This window comes from Epinephelus lanceolatus, chromosome 20, assembly GCF_041903045.1.
Source record: "Epinephelus lanceolatus isolate andai-2023 chromosome 20, ASM4190304v1, whole genome shotgun sequence".
In the NCBI taxonomy this organism is placed as follows: Eukaryota; Metazoa; Chordata; class Actinopteri; order Perciformes; family Serranidae; genus Epinephelus; species Epinephelus lanceolatus.
Genome location: NC_135753.1, coordinates 13,773,932 through 13,790,603, shown reverse-complemented (window position 1 = coordinate 13,790,603; position 16,672 = coordinate 13,773,932). Strand labels below are relative to the sequence as shown.

Genomic DNA, 16,672 nt, shown 5'->3' with positions numbered 1-16,672 from the left:
GTGTTGTCATGGTACCAAAATTGAATCCCACTGTACGATACCAGTGAAAATATCAAGGTTCTGAGTAGTGTCACGATACCACAGCAAAAATGAGGCAGATGTGCCTTTTGTCATTTATAAAAAGATAAATCACTTTTCTATAATACATCAGTGATATTTCAATGGAATAAATTACTTATTGACTTATTCATACTTCAAAAACAGCATCAATAAGTGATTAACATAGGGGGGATCAAAATAAAACAAATAAATAAAATAAGAATCAACCAGCCACCCTCCTCCCCTGACAGTCCCTTCATAAATAAAGAACAGTCCCTAAAGTGCGGTGAGGTTTGTGGGCCGTGAACGGCTCGTTTCTCCTCTGACTCATCACATATCTGTATTCGGCTAGCTCCGATGTTCAGGTACTTTTAGGCAGTCACGACGCCAAGAAGAGGATATTATTGGAGCTGACTTCTCTGTTGCCGGTAAGCCGATGGCCGCCGTATTTGACAGGAATACATTACTGTCTGTGTCTGTGACCCCCGTTCAACCCACAATCGGTGAGATTCGCTGCTCGCACAGCATGCTGAATAACTTAAGCCTATTTTGCTCGCTCAAAACTATTTTTAGTCGCAAATGCGAGTGCGGTGACGGACGGATTGCCACACTGCCGTCATTTTACTTTGCGCGTCACGGCACGCTGTTTGATTGCGTTATCAAAACACGCCGCTATTATTCGGCCTTGCTTTTAACTTATTCCACCGAATACTGAATGTGTTTTTTTGCAATATTCAGCCGAATATATTCGGTTACCGAATATTCGGTGCATCCCTATCTTATTTATAATAAATCATGCTAGAGAGCACTTGTAAAGTACAACTCCTTCCACTGAGGTGGCACGTGTTTTCAAACAAATATGTTCTCATGCAAACATGTTTTACAAGAAGCTGGTAGAGTTGTGGAGTGTTAATGAATAAGGTTCAGTCTTGATTTACATGGCCTTGCCTTCATGGATATTTTATGTGGTCATAATGATGAGACAGTGTAAAAAAGGCAAGCTCATATGGGCTTTATTTCGTTGTCAGAGCTATTGCACAGAGTTATTGCACGCAGTGACTCAATGGGGTTCTGTTTAAGCCTTTTTTAGTGAAACCGTTTCCTGCACTTAGCTTTGATTAAACTTGGCCTCAATGTCTTGCTCAGTCACTCTTGAAGTAAGAATGGTGGAGCTTGAACTTACATTCAATGACATGCTCCCACCCACTATTGCCAGCCTGCCCAACATAAAAATCCATGGGCCCTATTTTACACCCGGTGCAAAGTGGCACACAGTGCAGTGCTACTGTCATGGCTAGTTTTATACCGATGCAGTTGTCATTTTCACATTCAACACCCACATTGTGTCAGTAGCAAATGAACTTGCAGCATCCGTGTACCAATGGACATTACAACTACATTACTTAAGAAGCTAAATTGCAGTATATAGTTTTGATACTAAAACGTCCCACGATATTTGCTGCAGTGACATTACTGCTCTTTCGGCATTACTCTCAGCTGAAAACAGCTCGCTTTCTTGCTCCCGGGAGATGTCATTCTGATTGGTTGAATTTATGTTGAGACCAAAACACACTTATGATTAATTAAGGGAGGTAATACAACCCCTTTGCACAAGGGAAAAGCAAAAGTGGACTTGGACACACCTTAAATGCACTTTGGACCATGCACTATATCGTTAAAATAGGGCCCCATAGGTTGCAAATGGGAATCTGTATTGTTAGTAGCCCATACTACTCCTCCATAGACCCAAATTATTTGGATGTATTGGTGCAAATGACTGAGTTCTGAGATACTCATTAGCAAAACTACAAAACAAGACTGTACAAAAAATTCAGAGAGCAGCTTCTCATTTTTAGCCGGCGCTAATTTCCACTTTCATTGGTTAAAATGAAAATGGACAGGTCATAACTAACTTGATTACAGGCCAAAATAAAAGCTTGCTGTTGACAAGTTAGTATGCTCTCTGCAAACAAATCATTCAGTGCATACAGTACCTTAGTCTTCCCCATTGCCCAGTTCTCCAGCTTGGCCTTCTCTAGTATTGCGGCGCATGCTTCTTGAGTTGCAGCTGGCTCTTCATGAGCATGGAAAGCCAAGATGTAGTACCTGTAACAGTCAGTGTAATCAGTTGGACTGTAATACATCACACACTGATCCATTTGATCATCTCTGGTGTGAAGTGAGAACCCGCTGACCTCTTTATGAAGTTAGCAAACAGGATGCGATGAGAGTAGCCCTGTCGTCTGATCTTTGCGGTCTCCAGGACTCCGGTGTATCGCAGCTGAACCAGCACCTTCTCCCGGTCAAACTTATTGGCATGGCGATCGTTGTTTGGTTTGATACAGCGAACAAAGTGAGGCTGCCCTGCCACCATCTTAGACAGCAGGTCCATCAGAGAGTACTAGAAAGAGTAAAGAGTGCAGTGGTGAAATGTAGCTCAGTACAAATTTGAGATACTTGTACTTTACTTGAGTATTTCCATGTTGTGCAGGTTTAAACTACTCCACTACATATCAGAGACATACTGTATACTGCAATTTTTACTGCACTACATTTTTCTGACATAAATACAAATTTTCATCCCCTTCCTGTACCATGTATACCAGATGAATTTTGAACCTAAATTTGAATGAAGATATACACCAAGATATCAAACTTACTCTGAAGTAGGAGGCCACTGTCTGTGTTCTCATATTGGTGGTTTCTCTCGGGTGGTAAGGCTGGTCTGTGGGTTCACCCGGCTGAACATACAAACACACAGCTGGTCAAAAATCACAATAACTCATGGTGTAGTGTTTGTGTCTCTACAGACTAATGTTTTTACATTCAACTTCATGAGATACAAGGGAATATTTTGGTACAAAGCCAAGCAGGGAGTTGAGCACAGGAGGACGAGATGAGGATACTGACCTACAGTTACCTGTAGGTGATTCACATCTTTAAAAGAATACTTCAACCCCTGAATGACCATTTTTGTATCAATTACTTACCCTGTGTTAAAGTGAATTCATGAAGGAAACTTGGCTTTTCTCAAATGCAAAAAAATCCAAAAATGTAAAAAAAAAACTTGTTGGATTGAAGTAATAGGGGGCAACAACAAAACTATCAATACATCTGCTTACACACAACTCGTGCAGTATAATCCAAGTCTTATTTATCCAGTCGTATGCTCAGCACTTCCCAAACAGACAGCCCTTTCGGCCTGCTTACTGAACTGAAAGTTAAACTTATCTATGCTCTCTTCAAAGCCAGACTCCATTGATAATAAGAGTAATTTTACCTCACTGAACACAGGAGCTGCTGGTCTACCTCTACCTCAATCAGTTAGTTGGTTTGTGTTATTGTGTGACTTTGGTGAAGCTGGGCTACGTTTCTAAAACACCAAAGTCACACAATAACACAAACAGACTACCTGATCAAGGCTGCAATAGACCAGCAGCTCCTGTGTTCAGTGAGGTAAAATTACTCTTATTGTCAATGGAGTCTGGCTTTGAAGAGAGGATAGATAAGTTTCGCTGTCAGTTCAGCACCCTGTCAGACAGAGCTGTGTGTTTGGGAAGTAGTGAGCATATGACAGGATAAATGAGACTTGGATTAAACTGCACAGGTTGTGTGAGAGTTTGCAAACAGATGTTTTCAGTTCATCAAGAATTATTTCCATTTTTGGATTATTTTTTTCCCTGGAGGCATGCAAGACAAATAATGTTTTCTTCACAAAATAAATGTAACACAGGGTGAGTAACTGATATATACACACATCAATGGTCAGTTGGTGTGTGAAGTATTCCTTTAAAATTGTAATGTAGGTCATATTTTCATTACAATTTTTTCTGTATACTACGTTTTTAATCAAAGCTTTTTTATCTTCTTTTGAAAAATCACCAATCACCGTTTGCATTTGAACTGTGTCATCGAGAGGCACAGGAAGCAAGCATTTTTTTGAGGGGGTGAGCTTTAATTCCCGAGAAGGCTGCAAAAGAGACGCATAAAAGGGACAAACAAAAAACAGGTGCCAAATCAAGTGTACTGTCTGCATAGTTACTTGTCGGCTGAAGCTATTATTGTAAGTGTTATTCTCAGTTAAAAATTCAGAATCCACTTCATGCTTCACAACTGCTCTAATTAAATGCATTAAAAAAACACACAGTAATTGCTCTCATAAAGACAACACAGATAGCTTCATGAATATGACTCTAAATACTGCACACAAATGTATTATTATGCACATATTTCGTTACATTTTCACCAGCTCCACATCTAATTCTCAGCACTACTCTCCTGGAAGAAACCAGTTTATAGCAAGCCATCAGGCTAATACTGTTGATAGCATTTTGAATGCTCATTGTTGCTCTTAAGAGCGAAGCCTTTGATGAGCTTTTTGTCTAACATATGCAGATGAATGGAAATAGATTCAAGAACTCATCAAACACAGTTCATTTAAATGTAGCTACTGTCAATTGCTTTTAGGTGAGCAAACGGCCTCAGGCCTGCAGGCGCTGCAATTGTGTCCTGCCGCAGTTTACAAACAAATTCACTAAAGGACGTTTTTATTTGCTCATTGGAGACAGACTCAGGCTGATTACTGCATGCTCTGATTGCAAGATTTAAAGTTTTAATACTGTCTTCAGTGATTTTTAAAAACTTTGATTCAGTGTGCAAGTTATTTTACTCAAATTAGTCATCAGCATGAGGCATGGTGCTATAAACAGACAGTCCTCTACAGCAGTGGATATGAAAGAAGGCCTAACACAGCATATACTTCTACACTCAGATGATTAAATGAAGATGGGGACGTGCTGATGCGTTCAGCTCTCAGCATTGTACAGGTTGCACACATGCATGAGCACATCGACATGCACACAGACTGTATGCATACAGTGAAAATAGCTTTCACTGCATAAACTGTAAACAATTCAACCCAGCTGCCAGAGGAAAATGTTGGCATTGAATGTTTCTGCAAAGCACAAATACATGACAACGAAAGTGATTATTTTTTTTACTGCTGCATCACCTGCTGGGATGGTAGGGCTGCACGTTACGCAAAAAAATCATATTGTGATTAATTTGATAGATATTGCAACTATATTATGAGCTGTGATTTTAGTTGGCATGGTAATTTTTGCGTTTCATTTTCACTAAAAAATATAAGAATGATGATGATATTCTTTTTGATGGGGTGTGTACTAGAGCTGCCCCCTAGTAGTCATCCAACCCTTAGTTGACCAGAAAGGTCATTAAAAATGCAGAACAAAATAAAAAATAAAACAAACGTGAAACTCTATCAGGAGCTGTGCCTTGTCCAAATAAATTAAAACCTATATGACTGGGCCATGTGGGAATTTAATTTCAAAGGACAGACACAGGAAGAGGCCATGCCCAGCAAGGCTGGTACCTGTGGTTATTACACAGGCTAGTTAATAACATGTCGGGCAAGAAATCCAAAGCGTGAGATCATTTTGAGAAGTTGGAGGACGAACCCAAGGTGATATCTTAACTCTGCGGGCAAACATTTGCCCATCATTCGTCGACTACAAACATGACATATCATCTGAAACATGCAAGTAGCTACATGCCCATTAGCCACTTAGCACAATCATTACTGCTTTGCTGACAGCGTCATTAACAGGCGGCTCGCTCAGTGTGTGACGTGCACTTTTCTCAGACCTTGAATCAATCCATTGTGTTGCCCCGCCCAAAATATATAATTCAATAATCAAATTGTTATCATACACATGCGGGCGACTAGGTGACTAATGGCCCTAAATGACGACTTTTGGTCAACTAGGAAAATTCTTAGTCTGGCATAGCCCTAGTCTGTACTAAACAAGCATGTTTTCTTACATCTGGAATATGATTTGTAGGCTTGGGCATCTCTGTAGCATCTCAGTGCTTTATTCATAAAGGTTTGTTGAAACACATTTTATCTCTATGAAAAAAATGCAACTTCTGCGATTCTGGATGTTGCATTCAGCCATATTGAAATTTAGGTAATATTTTGATTAGTTGTGCAGCCCTAGTGCCATGAAAAGTGGGTATTTTAGGCCAAAACATTATCTTTTCCTAACTACAACAAAGTGTTTTCTATGCTGAAACCGAACCACTTCCTAACCACAGCATTGTTGAAACATAAAGAAATGTAAAGTTTTAACATATCCACTATAAAATAATATAAAATCATATCATATCACATCCGTGGTTTTCTGGCAATTAGGTTGAACATGTTATGTAACATCTACACAGGACTGAGCTGCCACTGACACTACATTTTACTACATTTGCATCTATTTGTACATCTTAGGAGATCTAAAGTGAGTAAGGATGTCTACATGGGTAAAAATAATACATACACTCAAACACAAACTATATGGAAGTATGTTGATTACCTCACTGAAAGAAAAAGAACTGTATAAGGTTAGCACTCCCATCTTTTACGATAGAAATGTAGAGACAGAGATGTGGGGAAAAAACAAGAGAAAGCAGGTTAGAACAGAAGAAGCTCTAATTACAGTTGCTAATAACAGAAATGCAGAGACAAGAGAGGCTGAATTGTAATTCCAGAGTGTTTTTTGGCTCTGGTGGTCAGTGTAGAAAAAGAGATTAAATAACTTTTCAGGGGAAGTTCTTGATGAAGAGGATAATACAGTGATGATGCAGACAGTGCTGTAAGTACCTTGGCAAAGGTGATGGTGCGTGTTGGGGTCCGTGGGCTGCGCATTGTGTTTATGCCTTTACCCTTGGTGTGGGCAAGGTTGCCTGTGAAATAAACAAAGAAAGGATGAGAGTCAGTTAACACAAACTGCCCTTACCCACTAGGGGAGAGTTAAAGGTATACAATACAGGATTTTCCTAAAAAAACAATATATCGACTCATACAGGAGTAATCCCTCTCAATCTTTACTTATGACCCAGCAAAAGTGTGCGGCGGTGTGCTTATCTGCAGAGACTCTGCCCTCTGCCTATATGTTTTGGATTTTCTTCTTATTTTGTTCTGGACCTTTATGGGCACACAGCCCCCAGCCAATGACAGCGTTAAGTTGAGGTTGGGACCTTATAAAAGGTGGTGACCAGGTAGTAGCAGCATGCATCCAAGAAGCAGAGAAAATAATTCAAGTACAGTGAGGCAAAAAGCAAAGCGGACAAAGCATGTTCCAAAATCTGGTGTTGACTTTCACTTTGATGGAGTGGGGCTGGTCAGTTTTCTGTTGGACAGGTAGGTGATGGCTCGACTGAGTTCGCTTGCTGAAGTATCTGCTTTTCCTTTACAACAAATGTAAAATTCCAAAGTAGCTTGCGGTGAACGTCAGAGGTAGGACCAAGTGATTGTTCTGCAAATCACATGCAAGTCCCAAGTCCCAAATACTGAATTTTGAGTGCTAAGCAAGTCACAATACACTCTTCATCAAATGTAATGCCATTTTAACAACAGGTTAAAATTATACTCCCTTTACAAAAATCATAAATACTTTTTAAAATTTGTATTTATTTTGTTAAATATTTGTTAAATTTTGTTTTTTAAAACATGTCCAACTGAGCTTAATGATTAAATAAAACAAAAAAATACACAAAAGTAATGCTGGCATGCATTTTCATAGCTTTTAGCACTATACACCACACCAGAATTCATTTGTATGTCTCTGTCCTGTCATGTTGTATTGACTCATCTCATGCGTGAAAGATGTCTAGTCTCTCTTCCCTTTGGCTTGGGGGGGAAGGTATCAAGCAGGGCTGGCCCAAATGTTTCCAAGCTTTAATTGTTGCCATACTAATCACTGTCGAAATCACTATACAGATGCTTCTTTTTTGTTTTTGTTTTGTTTTTGAAAGGAAGTGGCAAGTGTTGAACCCCAACTAGGCCAGTGTCCTCAGGATAGTCACTGACCCCCATTTCAAGCTATATACTGACGAGGAAAAGGAACAGGTGAGATGAAATGCGGACGGTTATCTGCAGCTGGTAGTGCTTGCTTTGCATCTAGTGATCGACCTGACCTGCGGTGTTTTGAGTTATAAGAAATATTTGTGTGCATTAGTCCATCTTCCACCTTCTCTTTCCTCTCGCTGTCACTCTCTTTCTCTCGCACATGCAGCAGCGTCAAATCCTACTAAACTAGGGCCGGATTCAAGTGGTCTCATCACATCCTGTCAAAGGCTTTGAATATTCTTGGGCAATTATCAGTGAAGCTTCTATGCCCCCAAAAATGGTATTCAGGACAGCCCTAGAATCAAACATTTTCAATAGGGATGCACCGAATATTCGGTAACCGAATATATTCGGCCGAATATTGCAAAAAAACACACATTCGGTATTCGGTGGAATAAGTTAAAAGCAAGGCCGAATAATAGCGGTGTGTTTTGATGACGCAATCAAACAGCGTGACGCGCGAAGTAAAATGTCAGCAGTGTGGCGATCCGTCCGTCACTGCACTCGCATTTGCAACTAAAAATAGTTTTGAGCGAGCAAAATAGGCTTAAATTATTCAGCACACTGTGCGAGCAGCGAATCTCACCGATTGTGGGTTGAACGGGGGTCACAGACACAGACAGTAATGTATTCCTGTCAAATACTGCGGCCATCGGCTTACCGGCGATGGAGAAGTCGGCTCCAATAATATCCTCTTCTTGGTGTCATGACTGCCCAGAAGTACCTGAACAGCCGAGCCAGCCGAACACAGGTATGTGACGTGTCAGAGGACAAACGAGCCGTTCACGGCCCACAAACTTCACCGCACTTTAGGGACTGTTCTTTATTTATGAAGGGACTGTCAGGGGAGGAGGGTGGATGGTTGATTCTTATTTTATTTATTTGTTTTATTTTGATCCCCCCTATGTTAATCACTTATTGATGCTGTTTTTGAAGTATGAATAAGTCAGTAAGTAATTTATTCCATTGAAATATCACTGATGTATTATAGAAAAGTGATTTATCTTTTTATAAATGACAAAAGGCACAACTGCCTCATTTTCGCTGTGGTATCGTGATACTACTCAGAACCATGATATTTTCACTGGTATCGTACAGTGGGATCCAATTTTGGTACCGTGACAACACTAATCTGGAGGGGGTTCATCTGCAAAAACTAATGAAAAACTAAACAACGACATTCGGTATTCGGTACTCGGTATTCGGCCAAGCGTTTAATATTATTCGGCGACTCAAGTCCAAGTCATGTGACCTGAGTCCACAGCTCTGGTGTACGTACAAGCAGAGCAAGGTAGCCTGAGTGTCAGACTGAAGCTCCCAGAACATTCAGTCTGACATGGCTTCCATTGAAGGCGATTTACAAGGGGAAGGGAATTTGATTTTTCCCTAACCAATCAGTAGAGATCAACGACTCACCCAGAATCTGACGTCATTAGTATCCATGCCTCAGGGGTGCCGAAAACAAGCGAGCATTGCCCGTTTAAAATGTCTCCGTCGTCGTGCACGCCCAGCTGCATCGCCGTTAAATCCAGTTTAGCAGCTTCCTTAATTTGGTCCTCCATTAACGCGAGTACTGGCGAAATATCTCGATAGCATCGTTAATGTGGTCTGTAGGATCTGTAGCAGTCGCCATTGTTGCTATCCTCACCAGTTACCCACCGGCGTACAGCTTGACATCAGCGTGGCGCTGATTGGCTAGACCCCCCCGCGTTCATTGGTCCGTCCATCGTTTGGACGAGATAAATCACAAATTCATTGAAGTTTGCCAGACCAGTAATGCAAGCCTACTCAGTTGAGTGGGCGGGGTCTATGGTCTGGAACCAGGCTAAGAGCAAGGACGAGCGGCCAAGCTTGTATGTTGTGTTACCAAACAGTAAGTGACTTTTCCTGCACAGTATTTCTTCCATCATACAAGTAGGAATGATCCACAGAAACATGGCTGCATATTTTTATCAGCTGGGATAAATTAATGAGGCTATTTTTTGCAGAATACAGTCTAGAAGTCCTGTCATACTTATAACTGTAGAAAATAATAATAAAACTGTTGATGATGCAACACTTAAATTAAGAAAAACAATGGAGCAGACACCAGAGGACTCCAGCAGTCTTTCCTTCAATGTGAGTTACTGTTGATTAGGAATGAAACAGCAACGCTTGATACGACAGCTTTAAGGCTACTTTAAAAGAGTGATTATGTGATTATTGGCTTTGTGATTCAATTCTGACAGAGCTGGCAGCCTGCTCTGCCAACAAAGGATCGTCTCGCTGCCAAGCTTATTACAACAAAAGTCTGGCAGAAAAGAGAGGAAAGCCGGACTGAAACAGGTAAGAATAGCCTGTTGTTTTACATTTACTGCTGCTTCTAAACTGTTTCATTAAGAGAGTGTACCAAACAAACTTCCCTCTTATTTCTGTTCCTAGTCTCCAAGGAGAAACTTCAGTCCTTTTTACCTGTTTTGGTGAGGGGATGGGTGACAAGTTTGCGAGTGAGCTCGTTTTCTGACGACCTCAGCAGCAGGACGATGTCAGCTGGTAGCGTGTCCCTGTTTTTGGCCAAGAAGCCTGCAGCATTGTAAATCACCTTAGAGTGTTGTAGAGAGGGAGAATACTTATGTGAAGGCCAACGCACAACATGTAGCTTCAGCTGAAAATAAAACTTGTGTTATGTTATTAGAGTCAAATATCATTTACCTTCCCAGCGTAGTGGTGAATACCAAAGCCGAGGTCGACCCTCTTTGGTCTCCAGAAGCTTTTCGTCTTCAGGTTATCTTCAAATTTCTCTAAAATGTCCAGTGATACATCAATTAATCATCCCCACAGCCACTACCAATATGTACCCTGTAGCTTATAAGTAGATTATACCTCATATTAACTTATCTAAAAGTAATTATACCTCTCAATATCAAAGACACCTTGTTCCATTTGGCACTTAATATTCCCTTCTGTTTTTGATTGCCACAATAAAGGGATTAGACTTTGTTCCATCCTTTGAGGCAGTGAAACACTTTTAGTTTCAGATCTGTTGATTTAGATATAAAAAAAACTGAGTTCACAAAATTAGCCTCAAGTCTCTCCTTGCTCCACAAGTTTCTTGTTCTCACATGCTGCATAGTCAACATTTCCTGGCTGAATAAAACAGTTTTTCTTTATCCGATGCGAGGGTCCTAAGGACAGAGGGATGTCGTATGCTGTAAAGCCCTCTGAGGCAAACTGTGATTTGTGATATTGGGCTTTATAAATAAAATTGATTGATTGAGTAAACAATAAATCCACCCAAAAAAAGACGTCCTGCAATCGTGAGCTGAAGACCACTGACCTACGAGGGTCTGGTCGGTGGCCTGCGGAAAGCGACTCTCCTCATCCAGAAGTGAGAGCATCCCCATGGGCTTCTGCAGGAACAGGTCCAGGAGGGGCCGGTTGTCTTCATACTCAATCATCCGAGCGTCCACCTCCTCATTCAGGTACTCATCCTGGACAGAAATGGCGGACACAGTGATACAGAGAGTTAAATTCCTTTCTCTTTGCAAGCCGATCACCTGGATTTTCTGTTATATTGGGCGTACAATGATCTCATTGAATCTAAATACAGGACAAAGTTTGGTGAAAACATGACTTCCTAATCCGATCATACCCATCTCTATAGGAGACAAATAAATGGTCCTTATGGGCTCAATGAGCCCCAGACAGGAAGAGCAGCTGGTTGTTCAGCCAAAAGAGAGAAACGTCGGGAGTAAAAATGAACACTGGTATCACTTTTACAACAATGAAGTCCACACAGGGGTGTCCCTGACTAAGAATTTACATCGTTTGATTTGTCAAGTCTAGCTTAAAGTTGACTGTTTTTTTGTTTTTGTTTTTTCCTTACTGCTCCATATTACCATTTGCGACATCAGTTTTTATTTTTTAAACACCATACGAAAGAGTTGAAACACCCATTTAAACAATTTATTGTCTTGACTTGACTTGAGAACTGATTTTATAACAGGAAGTGTCCCATCTAGCACAATTTGTTGTGAGTCAGGGGTGTGTAAGTGTGTAGGTGCTGGAGCAGTGCCATCCACAGTACTGAAAGGGAGGAGAGGAGATCAACAGAAAGACAGACAGGCAGACAGACATGGCTTGATTTGGTTACTGCATGCTTTCCGTAGTTGTAAGCAGAACTTTTGAAAGCTGTATGCCACAGACACTGTTTCTACGAACCCACCCTGATGATTTTGACAGAGAACCCTTAATAAGTTCAAAACTGATTAGTACGTTTATACAGAAAGTAGGTTATATATTGTGATTTATTGTGAGAAGTCAAGCAATTCTATGTAAAATCAGACACTCAGCACCCCCATATAATGGAATGATCCTTTGTTTTATAATAACTTTTTACTGCGACAATTCAGCTGTGAGACTGGCACTTAAAAGTGGCTCCTTAGATTGAATCGTCTAACAGTGGACTATTCTGGTTCACCCCGAGCCTCAATATAGACCTAATACAAAAATAAAAATGACTTTTTAATCAATCTAACATTTGTTGCCTGGATCACTGTTACCTGGAAAATAATCAAGCCTAAAATTGGAGTACCGTGTAGGATTGATTGTGCAGGAGTTAACATAATAGAGAAAAAGCCTTCCTGCTGTACAGTATAATGGCCGGCATTGTGAAGTCAGAAGCTGTCTGTCTGGCCTATGATTTCCCTTTGTTGGCTGCTATGTTGACAAGTAATGAGAATGTTTCGAGTTTAGTTTTGACTTGGTGCTCTTATATCAGATGCAGGAATACCAAGTGTACCTTTAAATACATTTTCTGTCCTTTATTATCTAACATCATGCTTGAAGTTTCAAAAAGCCTAAACTTCTGTGTAAGAGTGACATGTCTGACATCATAAACTGGCTATCAGCCAAAAAAAGACAAGCCAAACTGAGTGCCATCATTTAGAGAGTGTTGCCTCTCGTTGTACTGCATGACTTGGTGACGCACTCCCCTCCCCCGTAAACTGAGCGAAGGCCTCCACTTTATATTAAGCTAACCTGATCACGTCAGGGTGACTGACTCTCAGAGCTCCTCCTATGACTCAGCAACATTACTGGAGACTTCTATTCCAGGAAGAAAAGGACAAAGTGGGAACAACACAAATTAGCGTGCTTATTCCAGCATGACGTTCACACTGTGAGGTAAATAAACCACATCAGGAAATCTGCAGGGGGTGCAGATGCACGGGACAATAACCACGTGTTGACATATATGGAAACATATCTGTTTTATTTTACTGTAGATGTGACAAGTTATGAAATATCACAGCCCACTACATTTCCCCTATGCTCTATATATATGGTGGCAGTATAGAACAAATGTATTTCTGGGCCTGGTGCCAACAATACCCAAGAGTGAGATTAAGTCAAACGCTAACTGTCTTCAACTCCTAATTGACCCTCGTTGGGGATGATTTATAGCTCCTCTCCATGGGTGAGACCAAATCATTTAACATTAGCAAACCATTCTCTGCCCCCTCAAGGCAAAACACACCCATGAGACTGCATAAAGGGACAATCGCCAACCTCATTCTCCCATAAATAAAGACAGCAGCATATTTTACCCTTGCCATCTCTCTTAAAATGCAGAGTGACAAATGAGGGCATGTTATCACTATTTGGATGGAAATGAGTTAGTACCTAGGTGAAAAATGCATACTAAGTGTTTTCCAGGAGGGACTCAAGCACTCACAAAGCGTTTCTGTTTTCAGTGATAGTTTAGGCTGGATGTTGGTCTAAGCCTTTACCTGTTCCCAAGCGAATATGTGCTGGTTGAAGTAAAACTGGATCTGCTCGTTGGCGATGTTGATGCAGAGCTGCTCGAAAGAGTTCTTCTTGAAGTTCTCGAAACCGAAGATGTCCAGGATGCCAATGTTCAAGCCCTTGTCATTCTCTCTGGAGGTCAGAAGAATGAAAAAATCATTTAAATGCATTTCTCATTTAAAAAGTTTACTGGTTTTGTCGTTTGTGCCAAATGTCCACTACAGTTGACAGTATCCAAAAGAATAGAAATATTATAAATTATATCATAAATTATATTATAAAAATCACAATAGTCTACACTGGTGGTTTACGTCTTCCAAAAATTAAGCAATCTCTAGTAAAGGCCTCTTTTCAAATTGTGTCAAATTGATTTCTTTGAAGATGTTTTAGAAGTCATAAACAAAACAAAAAAACATAATTTCAGGTTGTAGCAGTCTTTTTTTTACTTTGAGCCAAATGTCAGTTTGCTCACATGCTAATATGTAGCAACTGTAATATTTAACATGTTTTGACTTTAGTGCATTGGCATCATGTTTAAAAGGAGTAGATGTAGCCACCGTGATGTCACCCACTGGTTTGTGGACTCCTGTTGTAAAGACTCAAGTTTGGCCGCCACCAACTTGTTTTGAGACAGGAGTGACCATGTTTAGACGAAAGGGTGGGGTAGCAATTTGTCAATCACAAGGTAGCCACACCCTAAAGCATACCCTGCTTTATAATCTATTCTATTTTGATTGGGACCATCATTTACAAAATGAACATCGTGCTGTATAGTAGAAGACCTGATACTAGCTATTGAGACCCAGGGCCCTCGCAACCGAACAGGCAAACTAGGCAATTGCCTAGGGCCTCGAGCTGGAAGGGGGCCCCCAGAGATGGCTGACATTTAAGCAATATCACACGAGAGGGAGTGATGTTGTACTGTGATATCGTCAAGATCGCCGAAGACAATCACAGCCGTGACGATATCACAGTACAACATCACGAGCTCGAGTGTGATATTGCTTTTATACAACAGTTCAACAGTTAAATAAGCAAGGCTGATTAAGAAATGTTGAAAAATGAGGACAAAATAGATAATTTAAGCATTTTATTTGTCTTCTGCCAACAAAAATAGTTCCCTCAGGACTCCGCTGTCACCGTTGCTATGTAACGCAGACATGGTGCGCCAGGCACTTACTCTTTATACACATTTATCTGCACGTTTCCATTAATTGTGCAGCCGGTGAAATAAGTTTCTGGTGACTGCATGGTGGACTGTCGCTTCACAGGCACAGCCGACTCTGCCTTCTGATCTGACAGTATGTTGCTTTTCTCCAAGTTATTGAGCTCCGCTGATGAAACACTGACAAACCTGGATGTGTGCTCAGATGGATTCAGCTTCTCCTCTCCCTCATCTTCCTCTGATGACCATTCATAGTTCAATTCAAAACTTATTTTAGGAAATAAATCCATATTTTTGGCTGTTTGATAGTGGATGAATTAATTAGCCTACAACGCAACTGCTGACCTAACTGACACTAACCGTCAGTTTTGATTTGATTGTTGATTGCAATCAGCTGTGAGGCGGAGTGATACATACACAGTGAAATAACTGTGATGTTGTACTCCAATATCATCATGGTTTTACTGTCTCTCGACCAATCAGATTGCAGGGCCGGAACTAATTGTTGTATAATGGTCCATTTCAATGACAATATGATGGAACCCCTATAGACACTGCAACAACAACAACACGTTGGAATCCCCCCTAATGGGGCCGCCTACTAACTGCTGCTTGCGAGCATAGACATATATACATAGACGCTGCATTGACTGCCGCTGCCTATCAGAGCCGACGTCCTCGCCGGCCGCCATCTTGGATGGGTCTCGCTTCGCCTCCACAGTGCATTCACTTCTATTGAGGAAGGAGCTGTATGCACAAGTAAAATAGAATAACTCACTGAATTTTCAACTGATTTTCACGCGGTTTGGTTTGTTACAAACGGCACACGTGTAGTTATGATACAGGATGCTTTCGTACATTAAAAATGCGGGATTTCATGCTTTAATACTTTCTGCAGATAGCAACAGCATGTTATTTAGGTCACAACACAGTTCTTTATTCACTTCAACCCCAAAATGTATGGGCATTTTCTCAATGACTCCCTTTGCAACCAGTGGAATTGCCCTCTGTGGCAATTAGAAAGAACAATTGTGCATTTGCTTCACTTTTCGGACCAGCAGATAACCCCTAGGTTAACATGTTAACATTTACTAATTAGAGCTCAGCACACTACAGATGTGGCTAATGGAAATATGATTAGTTTGGAAGCTATTTGGTGGTAAAACAAAGCACTGAATGAATTGTAATCCATGAGAGGACGAATGTGTAACATATTTCCGAGTGAAGCAGGACAGGCAGGTAGGATATGTTGGGAGGAATTTGATTTGGTAGTTGAAAAGTGGCCATGTTATCACATTGACAGTGTAACGCTGATGGGATAGCAGTATCCTTCAGAGAGAGAGAGACACAAATTCATTGTGTGCTCCATGTAACAGTAGTTGCTGAGGCAGTCCACTGTAAAATGCCTTTCCTTAAAGTGAATAAATTCTTGCCAGAGGAACAGTAACCATTGTAGTTTGGGGAAACAAAGACACACAGGCATAGCATTCTGTTGCTAGCTAGCTAGCTTAATTTTAGCTCTGTTGGCTAAAAGTCGCACATTGACTAATGGATGGATGTCGTGGTATTATTGTTTAAAACTGCTTGGTACTAACTTACGTAAGCACAATTTTTTTTTTTTTTTTTTTTTACAGGAAGAAAACATGATTGGATTGGATTTTTTTTGCCATTTATTGTTAAATACATGCACAAAATGGCCGGGGATGTGATCTAAAAGGGCTAACGAGGCATTTTTAATTTAATCTCAACTTTAAAATATTTCAGTC

At 40.6% G+C, this 16,672-nt stretch overlaps 1 protein-coding gene across 3 annotated transcripts in view; it reads right to left on the bottom strand.

The window, feature by feature from the left end:
* Positions 1-16,672, bottom strand: part of myo3a (myosin IIIA) — a 98,111-nt gene that overhangs the window by 22,330 nt on the left and 59,109 nt on the right. For all 3 annotated transcript variants that reach the window (XM_078162702.1, XM_078162703.1, XM_078162704.1), the window contains 9 exons: positions 13,726-13,873; positions 11,274-11,427; positions 10,649-10,737; positions 10,409-10,538; positions 6,710-6,792; positions 6,423-6,464; positions 2,700-2,780; positions 2,235-2,440; positions 2,034-2,145 (listed from right to left, as the gene is read on the bottom strand). In XM_078162702.1, coding sequence (XP_078018828.1) covers positions 2,034-2,145; positions 2,235-2,440; positions 2,700-2,780; positions 6,423-6,464; positions 6,710-6,792; positions 10,409-10,538; positions 10,649-10,737; positions 11,274-11,427; positions 13,726-13,873 — 1,045 coding nt within the window. The remainder of the gene's footprint in view (positions 1-2,033; positions 2,146-2,234; positions 2,441-2,699; positions 2,781-6,422; positions 6,465-6,709; positions 6,793-10,408; positions 10,539-10,648; positions 10,738-11,273; positions 11,428-13,725; positions 13,874-16,672) is intronic.